The 16779-nt window shown below is 41.4% G+C and overlaps 1 protein-coding gene across 6 annotated transcripts in view; it reads left to right on the top strand.

Annotated features, from left to right (window-relative positions):
- The window catches only part of LOC103726557 (Alstrom syndrome protein 1 homolog), a 153491-nt gene that overhangs the window by 79940 nt on the left and 56772 nt on the right, over positions 1-16779 (top strand). For all 6 annotated transcript variants that reach the window (XM_029559180.1, XM_029559182.1, XM_029559181.1 and 3 more), the window contains 2 exons: positions 1350-1561; positions 2170-2295. In XM_029559180.1, the coding sequence (XP_029415040.1) occupies positions 1350-1561; positions 2170-2295 (338 nt within the window). The remainder of the gene's footprint in view (positions 1-1349; positions 1562-2169; positions 2296-16779) is intronic.

Here is a 16779-nt window from a genome sequence, read left to right on the forward strand (position 1 = left end):
ATGGGTGCCTTATGAATGTGATTGGTGTCCTACAAGAGACCTCCAGCAACTATCTAATCCCTTTCACCAGGTGAGGACATGATGAGAAGGCACTATATGACCCTGAAAGCAGGCCCTCACCAGACACAAAAACCTGCTATTGCTTCAATCTTGAACTTCTCAGGCTCCAGAACTGTGACTAATGAATTCTGTTTAGAGGCCAGATAACCTATATATTTTGTTATAACAGTACAAAATGATTCTTAGCCTTCTGTGCTTTAGGACAGCCCTTTTTCCTTTTTTAACGAATTTGGTAATTTTGAAGGATAGATTAACTAAATAGTTTTTTCATTTCAGTTTGACTCATGATTAAACTGTTGTTTTAGCTTTGGAGAAAGAGGTTTTCATAAGATGAAATCCCTCACACAGCAGACAGGGAAAATGATATCCATAAGTGATCATTGTGATGTCAACCTTGATCACTTGAATAAGGTGCTGTTGGCCTGGTTTCTCCACTCTAATGTTCATTTTCCCCTTCTTGCTCTCTACTTGTGGAAATCCAGATTAAGTTCATCCTATACTCACAGTGGAAGTGGAAGTTAAGCTTTATCTGTTCTGGTGAGAGGTGTCACCATGTTGTAATGAATTCTTCTTAAGCAAACTGACCTTTCTTCCAAGTGTTTGTTTATTCATCATTCATTTACTCTGTTTTAATATGAATGCTCTATAATCTTGATGATAAACAAGTGTGCGCGCACACACACACACACACACACACACACACAATTTTGAACCAAGGGTTCCCCCACCGAAATACAAATCCCTTGTCGGAAGACTGTTATTCCTTGCACTTACTAGACATTTAGTATAGGTTTATAGTAATTATCTAATTTAAAATAAATAAGCTTGGCATGGTGGTACACACCTTTAATCCCAGCCCTCGGGAGGCAGAGGCTGGTGGATTTCTGTGAGTTCAAGGCCAGTCTACATAGTGAGTTCCTGGCCAGCTGGGGCTACAGGGAGACCCTGTCTGAAAAAGACAAAAAGACAGAAAAAAAAAAAAAAAAAAAAAAAAAAAAAAAAAAAAAAAGAAACCCAACCCTGCCAAAACAACAATAACAAAAATGTGTTTTAATTTCAACTGACAAGTACTATTTTCTCACTTATATAACAGTATTATAAACTAAAATTGAAAGTAGACTTTAGAATAAATAAAAATAAACACTTGAATGGTCATATTTTAATATGTATTAACAAAATGAAGGGTACTATGAAAATAGATTATCAACACTGAGATCATCATGTTCGTAGTTGTGTTTTCTTAAGTCTTCTAGGCCACAGACATAATCTGCTGGTTTCTTTTTTGTTAGTTCACGAGATCAGAGTGAGACCCCCTCTGGAAAGTTATTTTCTGATGCAGTCACTCAGATAACAACAGAAAGTCCAGAAAAAACTACGTTTTCATCTGAAATTTTTATTAATGCTGGTCTGGACCCCACTACCCAGAAGCCACACAAGTTTCCTGTCAAGTTTGCCTCATCTTCTTCCGTGCAGCAGCACACAGCTTCTCGTGGCAAAGATGGTAAGAGAATGTAACTGCTTTACATCAGTGTACCAATTTTTATGTGCAATTATCTTTGAGCTGTTACTGTGTCTTTCTCCTCATTAAACCTAATTTTAGTTTAAGCATTATGAACTATAAAATTACTGTGTTCATCTTTTGTTTACACATCTATGAGAATAGGTTTTTTGAAAATCTTAATTTCTAGTAGAGTATGTGGAATTCATGCTGCTTATGATTGACTTATTTTTGACTCATAATTTTTGTAAAAATGCAGGTAGTATAAGGACTTAGTTGATTCTGTTTTTCAGCAGGCAGATGAATTATTGGCATTTCAGTTCATAGTGATATGACATGCAGGATGGTAATAGTGCACAGTAACAGTGTATAACTGCTGTCTTGGATTCCTCATTTGGGTCATCTGGAAGGAACAGGGAATGTGGAGCAACTCTCCAGCCTCTGCCTGTTTGTTTTAATTGGCTCCTGTTGAAAGCAAAGATATATTTCGTTTTGTTTACTCATATATCCCAAGAAAGGTGAACACCGAGTGGCAGATGAAAGGTACTCAGTAAGTATTCAGTGAGGTAGTGCTGCTTTGTCCCTAACTGTTCTGACCTTTTCTTCCTTAGCCCAGCGTGAGCTGTTGCCATATAAGCCATCTGGTAGTTCGAAGATGTACTATGTTCCACAATTAAAAACAGTTCCTTCATTTCCGGATTTCAAATCAGACACTACAGTTGAGAGCTCACATCCAGGTATTATGGAGAGATTACTCAAGATTTTGTTTTTGGAAATGTTGTGTGTTGGCTAGTTGATTATGAAATGACAAGTGAAGTGAGACATGGAGGTTTCTGTTCTTTGACCTCTAATTCAGAGAGGTGAGTCATTTGATCAGCTCTATTCTCTAACCTTAAGCATTTAAAAAATATTCAGTGAAGAAAATTATGCATTTGTTAGGGTTAGTGGGCCCATCTACAGAAAGGTAGAAAGCTCAGACTGTCTTGAGCATACTGCCTACACACTGTTAAAGCTATTTGTTTTCTTAGTATATGTATAGTGTAATAAATAGAAAAGGTAATATTTTTAGCTACTAAAGTATAAGAATACAAATACTGTTTTGATCTAACAAATTGACAAGCAAAAGTGTTACTCCTTTCTAACTGGTTATTTTTAAAAAACTTAATTTTTAAAAAATATTTTATTTACAATTTTTATTTTATGTGTATGAGTATATTGCCTGCATGTATGTGAGTGCACCCGTATTGTGCAATGCCACGGAGGTCAGAAGAGGGCTTTGGATTCCCCTGGAACTGGAGTTAAGGATGGTTCGTAGCTGCCATGTGGGTGCTGGGACTCGAACCCGGGTCCTCTGCAAGAACAATCAGTGCTCTTAACCGCTGAGCCATCTCTCCAGCCCCTGAAAAAACTTAATTTTGTTCCTGAAAAATAGCAACTAATTACTGATGATGTGTGCTGTTGTTGGGTATTGCACCACTTCTGGTGAAATGGGACATACCCACTCTCATTTCCTCTTTTAATGATGACAGTTGCCAGAAATTCAGCTTTGCAAACACATAACAGCATTGACAGGAACATATAAAACTGTCACGCTGAGCTTTTAGTTCGTGGGGGTACACTTGATGCTAAATATCACTAGTGCTTCCTTTGAATTTTAACTCACAGCATCCCTGTAGAGGAGCCCATTGTGCTTCTGAGTTGGTATGGTGGGGGAACGTGATGGTGAGGTACTATTTTCTGTGGTCTATTTACTATAGGAGATTCACTTTCTTCCTGGTTTGTATAGATTTTTTTTTTTTTTTTTTTTTTTTTGTTTTTTTGGGGAGGGCGTCCCCCTCCCTTAGCCTCAGCTGGCCTGGAACATGCTATGTAGACCAGGCGGGCCTTGAATTCTCAGATATCTGCCTGCCTCTGCTTCCGAAAGTGCTGAGATTAAAGGTGTGTGCCACCACACCTGGCTGGAAAAATATTTGTGTAGAAATTTTAAAGAAAAGAGAAATTAGAGTACAGGTGAGATTGGCTCAGTGGTTAAGAATACTGGCTGTTCTTACAGAAGACCAGGGTTTGAATCCCAGCACTCACATGATGGCTAACAACCATAGTTGGATTCCAGGGTATCCAACTCCCTCTTCTGTCTTCTTTGTGCCCCAACATGGGCATTTAAAGTTTAAATTTAAAAATTTAGCCGGGCATGGTGGCACACGCCTTTAATTCCAGCACTTGGGAGGCAGAGGCAGGCGGATCTCTGTGAGTTCAAGGCCAGCCTGGTCTACATAGTGAGTTCCAGGACAGCTGGGGCTACAGGGATACCCTGCCTCAAAAAAAAAAAAAAAAAAAAAAAAGACAAAAAATAAGTTACAAAAAAGTTATTTGTGGCATCAGATTGTTAACTTTATATTAAAATGTAACTAATTTTAAAAATATTATTTCTATGTGTATGCATGTATTGCCTGCACGTAGGTAAGTGTGCCCATGTTGTGCACTGCCCGCGGGGAAAAGAAGAGGATGTCAGATCCCCTAGACCTGGAGTTAATAGATAGTTGTTAGCTGCCATGTGGGTGCTGGGATTCGAACGCGGGTCTTCTGCAAGAACAGCCAGTGTTCTTAACTGCTGAGCCATCTCTCCAGCTGCATAACTAATTTCTTATAGTAACTGATTATAGCCTCTGTAATGTAATGTAACTTCTAACTCTCCATTATGATGGAGCTAAAAGGATGTACCACAAAATGCTTTGCAAATGTGAGGATTGATTAATTTATCAGAATTGAAGAAAATTTCAGTCCTTCCAAGGCTTTGATTTTTAAAAAAAAAAAAAAAATGTGTTTACAGAAATAAAACAAGCTCACTTGCTAGACTTGGTGGTATATACCTCTACTCCCAGCATTTGGGAGGCTGAGGCAGGCAAATTGCTACAAGTTCAAGGCAGCCTAGAATACAGTGTGAATCCTTGTCCAGTATGGACTATAATATGGAAACCCTGTTTCAAACAAACAAAAAAGCAAAAAATAACTTTATGTAATTTTCTGTAGATAAATATTTGATCCCTTTTACTCTTAATTCAGAAATTGTAAATAGAACTTTGGTTAAGTTTCTTAATACTTTTTGAGCTTTCTGATGTTGTACTATCCATTTACATCTTTAAAATTTCCATCTATTTAAAGACACTAATGAGAAAAATTTAACAATGGAGGGTGATGGGAGCTCAGTGGCAGTATATCCTATTCTGAGAAATATCCTTCTAAATAAAGTACTTAATGCCTGTTGAAATAAAAAGAGAATATGAGGGGGTCTCTCCCTCCCCTCGTGGGTCGTTGGCCAGAAGGGTCCACGAGGACAAAGGGAGCAGAAGCGACGAACAAACGGGGTCAGGACAGCCAGTGAGCACTGACTGAAGAAAGCCCTTCCAGGGAGGCAGATTCAGTGATACAGCTCCAGACTCAGAGAAACAGCTCCAGATTCAGTGATACAGCTCTGTTTATTCAGTGGGGGTCAGGGAAAATACAGTGTGGAGGCAACAGCCAAAGCTTCAGCTGATAGGTGCTCAGAGTATGCTTTATTTACGTGTGGTAGGGGGATCCTATCATCTGGCTATAGGGCAATGCATAATTATCATATAGAAAAAACCTGAGGGTAGTTTTTACTCCAGGTAACTTTGCCAAAGGTCACGTTACAAATAAGTTCAGGCATCTGTACTTGGTGGCACTTTCCAGGTAAGTCAGGCAGGAAGCCCCTGCTGAGAAAGGAGCCGACCTTAACAGCAGGGTTCCCCAACAAGACTAGCTATACCTATTGAGACTGTAATTGTTTCTGTTGTATATTCTGTGAATGAGGAAATTGGCAATAGAAAATAATGCTCTTAGACTAAGCTGAGAAACTGTTCCTATAGCTATTGTTTATCTGTGTGTGTGTGTGTGTGTGTGTGTGTGTGTGTGTGTGTGTGTGCGTGTACGCATTTGTAGATATTATGAGAAGAATTAACGCATTTGGAACTAACAGCAAGCCGTACACCAATGTTAGCAAACACTGGTGCCAAATTGATTGTTCCTCAGCTGAAAATGAGTAAATAAGAAAACTTCAAAGATTCTTTGTTGAAAAAGAAAGAATAAAAAGAAAGCAGATAGGACAATGGAAGAGGCTCTTGAATTTTACTTCTTTGGTCATTGACTTTGGTAGGAAGACGTATACAAGAATCCCTTTATACTGAACAATAACCTCTTTGATGACAGGAGCCTTGATGAGAATAGTAGTAGTAATAGTAATAGTCTCTTTCCCTTGCGGTGGTCCCATCCTGCACTGAAGATTAGAGATGTACTTACTAAATGACAGCTCTTCTTCCCAGAACCAGAAGGAACAAAATGGAGCAGAACTTCTTTCAAAAGTTTGTCTAAAGAATTGTCAGTATTAGACATGCCTGATGGCTTCATGGAAGACTCTGTTCACAAGACTTGTCTTTACTTGACCTAACTCAGAGCCATCCAGTGCTAAAAACCTCTCGGGAGCAAAGTGGAGGGGCTTGTCAAAAACATAAGGAATTATTTTAATGTCACCATGCCTGAAGTGAAGGTGACAGTTAAGGCAACAATAAATTAACTGAGATATGTTAAAGAAAACCCAAGGATGAGATTGATGACTGCAGATGTTTTCTAAAACTCTGGCATTCCTGGGACTCTAGTAGATGATGCACGTAGATCTGTGTGTGTGCCCAACTCTTAAATGTGACTCACCTTGAAGTTCTGTGCAAGGTTAAAAAAAAAAAAAAAAAGGAGAATCCTGGTGGTGCACGCCTTTAATCCCAGCGGTGAAGGTGGGGGTGGGGGGTGGATCTCTGGGAGTTCAAGGCCAGCCTGGTCTACATAGTGAGTTCCAGGACAGCTGGGGCTACAGGGAGACCCTGTCTCAAAAAGACTTAAAAAAAAAAAAAAAAAGGAGTTGACAACTGCCTGGATCAGTGTTAAAGCCACTTCAGCAAAAGCACAGAACCAAAGACATGAAGACTTACTGGTTTCAGGTGTCTAATGCAGTCTCTGTACTGGCATTAACTGCCCACCAAGCTAATCAAGTAGAAACTTTAATGACCATACATAACAAAGAATATAGCACAAAACAGTAGCACCAAATCCTGAGATTGGAGTAATTGCCACATTATACTATATTATTTAAGTGTCTAAACTTGTGACAAAAAGATTATAAAGGAAAAACATAAGATAGTGTGTTCCATATACAGAAAAAAAATTGAGGAATTCCAGACACAGATTTAACTACTTAAAGTATGTTTGGTGAGTGAAGTGGAACATGTTGTGAAGAACCAAAGGAGAGTATGGGAACACTCCTTACTAGACAGAGAATGGTGTAAAGAGATAGAAATCATAAAAAGGAGTCGTGTAAATGTGGAATTGAAAAAGTACAGAAAGTAGGAAATATTTGCTAGAGCTCAATAGATGATTTAAGCAGGCAGAAAAAAGAAATTGAAAAATTGAAGATAAGCCCATCGAAATTGCTTAGTATGAGAAAAAAGAAAAGTGAAATGAACAAAATCTCAGAGTTCTCTGGGAAATGATTAAGTTGTTAATATATACGCAGTGGAAGGGAGGAGTCAAAACAAGAGGGTAGGCAGAAATGGATAAAAGGAATATTTGAACAATGAACCCAAATTCCCCCAATTTGATGACAACCAAAACAACTTCCAGATACATACTAATCTGGAAGATACATAGTAATCAAACTATCAAAGGCCAAACATAGAGAGTATCTTGAAAGCATCCAGAAAGCAGTAACTCATTATGTGCTAGGTCTTCTCAGTTTTGACTGAGCAGATAAGGTCTCATCAGAAACCATGAGGAAAAACTATACCTTAACCAAGATTCTATATCCAGCAAAGCTCACCTAAAAAATGAAGATACATGCATATGAACAAAAACCAAAAGTTCATTGTTAACAACCTAGATATATAGGAAATACTCAAGGGATTTATAAATAACTTTAGGAAATAAATACAATTCTGTTTGTAATTCATTTTAGACCTACATGGCTTAAAAGGTAGATGTATAAAACAGTCATTATAAATCCATGTTGACAGATACAACATGTGTAGAGATATAATTTATTATAATAAAAGCACAGTGGAGAAGAAACAGCAATTTTTTTAACACTGTGGAAATTTATATCTTCTCAAATAGATTGTTAGAAATTAAGATGCAAATGGCAATTGCCAAGACCACTACTAAGAAAAAAACAAAAAAAAGGTATAGTAAGCCAGGTGTGGTGCTGCACACCATTAATCCCAGCAGAGACAGAGGCAGATGAATCTCTGAGAGATTGAGGCCAGCCTGGCCTACATAGAAAGTTCCAGACCAGCTGGGGATACAGGAAATGCTGTCTTAGAAAAGAAAAGAAAACAAAACAAAATGCATATTAAAAGAGGAAATCCAGACTATGCTAGCAAATAATCTTTTTTAACAAAAAAAAGTACTATTAAAGAAATTTGAGGAACAAAAATAGAAGATGAATTAATAGTAAAATGGTAGACCTAAATTCCATTACCAGTAATTACATTAAATATTAGTAGGTCAATAGCTATAATAATAAGACAGATATGGGCAGAGTAGATAAACAGACATGGTCTAACTGTAGTTAGTCTACAAAATACTCCCTTTAAACTAAAAAACAATCAGGATGAAAGTAAAAGGATGGGAAAGTTGTACCATGCAGTGGCTATATTAATGATAGATGAAATGGACTTTTAACAAAAAGCTGTTTCTAAAAGACAAAGATATTTTACACTGATCAATAATCCATAAGAAATAACAGTTATAAATATGTATGTACCTAACAACAAAGGGGAAAAAAAGGAAAGAAAAATAAAACAACCCCATAGAAGCTTGGCAACCAACCAGTGACAACTGGGAGAGAGAAGTGGGTTTTTTTGGGGCGGGGATGATAATAGGTTGAATTCAGTGGATGGACTCATCCTGAGGGACATTTAGGAACACAAATGTGGCTCTATAAGAGCTTTAACTTACATATAACAGAATGCATGAAATCTGGTGGGGGAGCTGTGGATAGGGGAAAGAGGGTCTAAATATGATCAAAGTGTTTTGTATGAAATTTGCAAAAATTCCATTTAAAAAATAGAAGGTAATAGTGTAAAAAAAGAGATCATTGAATGATTAAAAATAAAACAGTTTAAGCCACTCACAAAAGGCACATATTTGTATGATCTCATGTGGAGCAATGAGAATGTTTATAGAATTAGATAACAGTATTTCAGTACATTAAATATTGCTGAACTATCTACTCATTTAAATTGGTTAATAGCCAATTTTATACCTAAATTTTTTAAAGAAGAAAGGAGCAGGAGTGAATAGAATAGAAAGATTACCTGCTAAAGATTTGCTAGTACATTAAAAAAAATTTTATAGATAAGCAAGAGGGTCAAATTAACATGAAGTATGGGAGGCAGAGGCAGGTGGATCTCTGTGAGTTCGAGGCTAGCCTGGTCTACGTAGCAAGTTCCAGGCCAATGTAATTGGTATTTTATGCAAACTCAAAACTGTCTAAAAACACACAAGCAAAGGAAAAACAAAATTAGAACATGAGAAGATAAGATATTACTAGAAACATGGTTAAGAACTCCCAGTAGCAGAAGTAAAATTTAAAGTACAGTTAAGGAAAAATTTTCTTTTTAAAAAAAGTATTTTATTCTTTTTTAAAAAAATATTTATATTTTATGTGTATGCATGTATTGCCTGCATGTAGGTAAATGCATCCATGTTTTGCAATGCCCACAGAGGACAGAAGAAGCTGTCAGATCCCCTGGAACTGGAGGTACAGACAATTGTTAGCTGCCATGTGGGTGTTGGGATTCAAACCCGGGTCTTCTGCAGTAATCACCTGTGCTCTTAACCACTGAGCCATCTCTCCAGCCCAGTATTTTATTCTTATTTTTATTTAATTTTCTGTATATGAGTGTGTCTTAGTTTCTTTCTCCATTGTTATGACAAAACACTCTGACCACTACCAACTTGGGGAGGAAAGGGTTTATTTAGCTTACAACTCCCAGGTCACAGTTCATCAGGGAGCCCAAGGTAGGAACTCAAGGCAGGAACCTGGAAGCAGGAACTGAAGCACAGGCCATGGAGGAACGCTGCTTACTGGCTTGCTTCCCTGGCCCCTGCTCAGCCTGCTTTGTTATGCAACACAGGACCCCCAGCCCAGGGGTGGCACCACCCACAGTGGGCTGGGCCCTTCCACATCACTCATCAAGAAGATGCCCCTCAGACATGGCCACAGGCCAGTCCAATAGAGGAAATTCCCCAACTGAGGCTCCCTCAACCCAGGTGTGTCAAGTTGACACTAAAGCTATCCAGCACAGTTTGCCTGCATGTAGATAAGTGCACTCATGTCATGCAGTGCCCATGGAGGTCAGAAGAGAACATCTGATTCCCTGGAACTGGAGCCATGGATGGTTGTTAGCCATCATATGGGTCCTGGAAATTGAACCTGGGTCCTCTGCTAGAGTTTCTTGAGCCGTAGTGCCAGCCCAAGTTTTCTCTCTTTAAAAAGAAAAAGTCAGGCATGGTGGTGCATGCCTTTAATCCTAGCACTCGGAAGGCAAAGGTAGGTTGATCTTTGTGAGATTGAGGCCATCCTAGTCTACGTAAGTTCCAGACTAGCTGGGGCTACAGGGAAACTGTCGGTTCCGACATGCAGGGAGGGGGGAAAGGAATCCCTGAGGATTGTAGGGGATGCCTGTGGAGTGTTGGATGTTCCATGTTTGAAGGAATTTAGTAAATGGCTTGCTTGTGAAGCAGGGGCCATTGTCTGTCTTAATTTTTTCAGGTAACCCAAGGGTGGCAAAGCATTGTAGTATATTACTAATTGCATGTCTGGATTTTTCTCCAGTGTGGGCAGTTGCCCAGCAGGCATGTGAAAAAGAATCGACAGACAGGAAGATATATTTTAATTTTCCAAAGGAAGTAAATTGTGTGACATCGGTTTGCCACAAATGGTTGGGTCGGAGGCCTCAGGGGTTGACTCCAGCACTCTGAAGTGGGGGAACTTGAAGGAAGGGCTGACAGGATCGGCATGTGCGAACGATTTTCTTTAAGTCTTTAACCGCCATCTGAGGGAATTTTTGTCTAAGTCCCCTCCAGTTGACATGTATCAATTGGTGAAATTGGGTAGCCTCAGAGATTGTGTAGCCCTGGCAAGAAGAGGCCAGTTGATCAGCTATTTTCTTTCCCTCTGAGAGGAATCCTGGCATATTTTGATGGCCTCTAAGATGTTGGAGGTATATTGGATTTAATCTGAGTTTAAGTAGAGTGTGGGCTTGAATCATCAGAAGGGATATAGGATTGGAGTCCAACCTAATGTGAGCATCCACTAGGTGGAGTAGCAAATTAACCACATATAGGCTGTCTGAAAATAGATTGAAGGGCTCAGATATGGAATCCAACGCCATGACAGCAGCAAAGAGCTCTTTAAATTGTGGCGATCCCTCAACCTGGCGGGAGACTGATTTAATGGGTACAGGAGATTGTCCCTGCTTTAGGGGAGGATAGATGACCAGGGAGGCTCCCAGATGCCCTCCATCACTGAACACAGGAATTTGGGATTGGGTTGGGAAAGAAAAAGTCTAGGGGGCTCCCAGTCCAGCCTCGAGAAGGAGCTCATCCACTTATAGGGGCCATAGTGGCAGTCAATTTTGCCAAAAAATCCAGAGCCAGCACAATTGTCTCATTTCTTTGAAGCCATGTAAAATCTGTCAATCTATAGGGGGTAATAATGGTATGGGGCTCAATACCAAACAGCCAGACTGCTGTGTCCCTTCCCTTGATAATACAATCAGCAATTTGGTTAACCATGGAATAGACTCGAGTTCCACCTACGGACAAATGGATCCATCGTATGAGCTCACCCTCTTGTGCCAAGAGAGCGGTGCACAATGTACTCCCAATGAAAAGATAAAGAGACATGGGGACGTTAGTGTCAAATCTTTTTAGAGTGGCCTCATTTATATACTGTTGGATTTTAGCCAGAATTTGTAGGCACTGGGGTGGCAACTTTACCCTGGAGGTTAAGTCAAGGCCACGCAAGAGGTCAAACAAGGGAATTAATTCCTCAGTAGATATAGGAATCCAGGGTCTAAGCCAATTGATCTCTCCAAGTAGCTTTTGAAGCTGAGGGAGGTTGAGTGGTAAGTTGTGGCTTGCTGGGTGACACAGTATCAAGTGAGAGAGGCTCCCAATATCTTTAGTGGTGGGACAGTTTGGATTTTGTCCGGGGCCACATTGAAATTATGGTCTTGTAACAGGGCTATACATTCAGAAACCAAATTATGCAGGTCGTTAGAGTCCGGACTTCCCAGAATTATATCATCCATATAGATATAGAATAGGATGTTTGGCCTTTTGATTATAGAGGCAAAGATATGGCTCAGATAGTACTGGCAGATGGCAGGGCTATTAGCCATACCTTGGGGTAAAACGGACCATTCAAACCTTAAGTCTGGCCCTCTGAAGTTTAGCGAGGGCACTGAGAAGGCAAATTTTTCTGTATCTTTTGGATGTAGAGGTATTGAGAAGAAACAGTCCTTAATATCTATGGTGGCTAGGGCAAAGGAAACGGGGATAGTGGGGATCCAGTGCATTCCCCTCTGGGGGGTGCCCATAGGGGCCATTTTTTATTGATCTCCCTCAAGTCCTGGAGGAGTCTCCAGGTCCCATTGCTTTTTCTTATAACAAAAACAGGTGAGTTCCAGGGTCTAGTAGAAGGTTTAATATGTCTGAGATCTAATTGGCCCTGAACCAACTGATGGAGTTGTTGTAGTTTGTTAGAAGGTAGAGGCCACTGCTCAACCCATACAAGGTCTCCTGAGATCCAAGTAATTGGGAACGACGGAGGCTGAGCAGTGGCCCTTAGGATTGGGGGTGCACCCGGGGGTATCTGTTTCTAAGATGTTCAAAGTAGGGGTCATCCCTGTAATTAGAATGAGTGGCCCTCTCCCCAAATTGTTGTTTGACCTCCTCAAGGTCAAGGAGGTCGTTGTAAAAGGCTTTATGGTCAGTGGTAATAAAGGCCTCAGCTTCTCCCAAGATGTCCTGTCCTAAAAGATTAGCTGTCAATCCAGAGACAACAAGGGGGACTTCCTCTCCTCGGCAACCATTTGGGTCCTCCCATGGCAGCCACGTGGCTGTTTCCCAAGAGGTGGATTGGCCTCCCACCCCCAGTAGAGGGGGGCCAGGGATCAATTTCCACGAGTGGGGGACCTCCTCTTTTCTAATCACCGTACAATCCGCCCTATGTCAATGAAGAATTGAAAGGTTTTATTTCCAATGGTTAAAGTCATCTTGGGCCTCAGCCCAGGGATGAGAGGAACTGTCCAGTGGGCTTGTACATGCCTCTTCCCCTTGTTTAAGGGGGCTGGGGGCCGCCCCTCGAGTTTAAAGACTCTCCTCATATGTTATATTTTGACCTGCAATCTTTGGCCCAATGGAAACCTTTTTGGCATTTTGGGCACGGAGTGCGGGGGGTATCCTGGGCAGGTCTGGGGTTGTCCCTGGGGCGTGGATTAGGGCATTGCCAGCGGAAATGCCCTGTCTAGCCAACGGAAACATCGTCCCTTTTCCTGTGGGTTAGCGGGCTCCTCCCTGCGGAAGGCGTCCTTTAACACCTGTGTGAGGGCCTGTGTCTGGGCCTGAAGGAGGGCTGACATGGCCTGAGTCTGCCCCACCTTTTTCCCCACATCTTTGGAGGCCACTACCCATTGGCTGATGGAACATTCCTTAAGCCCGGCACATGCCATATGGTTGTCGGCATCCATGCCGTCCCAGATGAGAATCTTTGCAAACTGATCTCGTAACGGCCCCGGGGGGAACTTTCTCTTAAGACTTTTTCAACCCTGTCCACAAACTCATGAAGGGGCTCCCCCACCTTTTGGCATATCCTGCAGACAGCAGGTTCAGTGGGACCAGAGTCTAGCTTTCACCATGCCAGTAGGCCTAGAGCTCTAACCTGGTCGGGGTATGGAGGGGGATAGGAAGGACAGCACTAGCAAGATCCATCCAGTCCTGGGCGGTGCATGGCTGATAAACCAAGCCTTGCAACAAAGTCTCTACCCAAGGGGACCTGGGGCCATCTTCCACGATGGCTTTCTTTAATTCCTTAATGTCTGAGGCCTCCCAGGGATACCAGATAGCTGGGCAGTGCCCCCCTGGGTTAACGTTGATGGGATATAATTAGGGTTCCTCGAAGGGGTACTTTTCCTCACTACCATAATCAGGTGGTGCCGTCGCCCCTGGGGGGAATTTTGGCTATCCTCCATTTCCTTTTTAACAGGGGGTTTAGAGGGCCGGGGGCTGCCTCAAAGGGATCTAAGGAGGGATAAAGGTTTCCCTGAGAGGCCGGTGGGCTCTCCTTCCTCTGCATGGCCTTTGGTGGGTCCTCCTTTTTTTGTGTGGTTTCCTTATCAGGGCAGGGGGTAACTAACTTAGGAAACTCAGAGCAGCCCCCCCCCTCTTATTGGGGGGCCGAGGAGGGAAACAGCCCTTGAGGGCTGAGATCGTGGGGAGATCTCCCAGGGGTGGGATCTTACCCTTCTCTGTCTGGGACCTTTTGACGAGTCTCTCTACCCTGTCCCAGGTCTCCCAGTAAAAGAGATTACTCGCGGCAACCCAGGGCACTACCTCATTAATACAATCCCAGGCCTGGATCGCTTGAGGGTCTGAGAGGCTGAGGCCATGGCTCTTAAGTAGCAGCCTCAATGCCTCAAGAGAAGACTCTAACTTGGAATTAGCCTTCCCCATATCTTATGGGGGTCACTCACCCGAAGACCGATTAGCCCGTCGTCAGCGGAGAATCAGCAAAGAATCACGTCGGGGTCACCAGATGTCAGATTCCGACATGCAGGGAGGGGGAAAAGGAATCCTCGGAACCAGCCAATAGTCCGTTTCCCTTTGGGGCTGAGCGGGATGATGAGTGCATGACTCAAAAGAAACACGCAGAGCCGGGTGCCAGTCAGAGCAGGAACACACTTTATTACAGCAGGCACAGGTATTTAAAGGCAAAGACTCACGGCAGGAAGTTTGTGCTGTGACAGTCACTTTTGGTGTCGCAGACCTATGGGCTGAGGGGCCACGCCCTCTGCATGCCAGGAATGAGGAAGGACCAGATGGAGCCAATCCTATGCCAGCGATGAGCTCTCCCATCCCTTCCCTTTGACCTGCACTGGGCGCCATCTTGGCGAGAATCAAAAGTGACTGGACAGGTGGGCCGACTCTAGGTCAGGCTGCGGAAGTGCTCCGGAACTCATAGGCCCAGGATGCCGCTGCCCTCAGGCCGCCCCGACAGGAAACCCTGTCTCAAAAAGACCAATAATAATTATTAAAATAAAAAATAAGAAGATAGGATATAGATTGCAAAGTCTCTTACAATATAGACACAAATCAGTAGCAAGAGACTGAAATACATGCCATACAAGCATTTTTAACTTAAATACTTGTAAGTCTATATGCATATAGATTTTTTTTTAAGTTTTTTAAGTAGAGAAATGGCTCAGCAATTGCTTGCTGCTTCTTGCAGAGGACCAGGGTTCAGTTCCCAGCACCCACATGACAAACCCTAACCATCTGTAACTCCAGTTTCAGGGTACCCGATCCTCTCTTCTGGCCTCTGCAGGCAAACAGTCATTCATGGTTCAAAAAAGATTAACTAAGATTGTCTCTTTAAAATGCCAGATGTTAGAAATGAGCTGAATAGAATCTATGTTTAAGGGGAGAAGAATATATTCAAGGATTTGTGGCCCAAGTGCCTATTCATCAAGCAATATGGCCACAAAAGGACATTTTCACCAATGTACAAGAACTAGAAAATGTATTCTATTCCTGGCTGTCCTTGAAAAATTCACTTGAAGACTCAGCTGAAGAGATTAATCAAAACAGAGAATTCAAAGAAAAAAAGGAAAGGAAAGGAATACTAAAAGTGATTGCAAGTGAACTTTGAAGGCACTTTAATATAAAAGTAAGTCTCAATGCTAGAAAATTAAGGTAGAAAGTGAAAAAAGTTAAGGTATTTGGGGATGAAAAACTTAAGAAAACCCAATTTAATTGTATTTTGTCTTTACTAGAAGAAACTAAGGGAATTTTATTTTATTTAGGACTTGGTGATTGGTTTCTATCTGTGTGGTCAGTTGATTGTGGCTCAGTTGATAGTTGTTCACCCAGAAGATGCAAGGCCCTGGGTTTGATCCCCAGGACCAACCCCAAAGTTTTGGTAATTACAGGAATATAGGTCAAAGATTTTTTTTCATAAAAACTGAACATGGTAAAGAAATAAAAGGGTTCTATGGTGATAACAGGGGGTCCACTTTAGTTTTAGGAGCTTATAGTAACCTTTTCTGGGAAGACTCTTTTGAGCTGAGGTAGAGGATAAGGCTAAGGTAGGCAAAGAGTGGAAGGCAAGAATGTCCTGACCATATGAAATATTATACACCTTAGATAGCTATATTGTAAACAGCTTGATGCATTTAATGGATAAAAAGAAGGCAACCTGTGATTTATTTATTTCTGATACTGGGAATTGAATGAGGGTCCTTGTGTGTGCTAGCCAGGTACTATTCTGAGCTATACTTCCAGCCCCCCCAGTGACCCCCCCAAAACCCTTTATATTTTGAGACAGAGTCTCACTAGATTGCCTAAGCTGACTTTGAACTTCTTCTGTAGCCCAGGCAGATTTTGAGTCTTTTGGTCCTGCCTCAGGCTCAAGAAGCCTAGATTACAAGTCTGAGCTGCTGGTTGTTTAAAAAAAAAAAAATCATAAAATCCACAAATTTAAAGATTGAGTTGGCTTTTATTAAATATTCATTATCAGCCAGGAATCTACTATGTAACTAAGAAAATTTATTCTGTTGAAAATGGCATAACGGTTTTGGTATGCTAGCCAGTTTACTAAACAAATCAGGAGCAAACAAAATGAATACCCCTTCCCCCCAAAAGCAGCTTGGTAAGCTTGTTACTTTCCTTATAAGGGTTGTAGGAGAGACTTCCTTTGTCTTCTTACTCAAGTTGAATTGAGTCTTCTCAGTTGGCTACTGCAAATGTGTTTTGACCAAAGCTGATCTCTTTAGGAATCTTGCTCTTTCATAGTTTCAGTTTGATGCCACTAAGATTCCATTTTTGTCTACTCTGTTGGGTCTTAACATATAGTCCTTAGCTTAGTCTAAAAT

The sequence above is a fragment of the Nannospalax galili genome, unplaced genomic scaffold, assembly GCF_000622305.1.
Source record: "Nannospalax galili isolate Female #2095 unplaced genomic scaffold, S.galili_v1.0 scaffold889, whole genome shotgun sequence".
Taxonomy (NCBI): Eukaryota; Metazoa; Chordata; class Mammalia; order Rodentia; family Spalacidae; genus Nannospalax; species Nannospalax galili.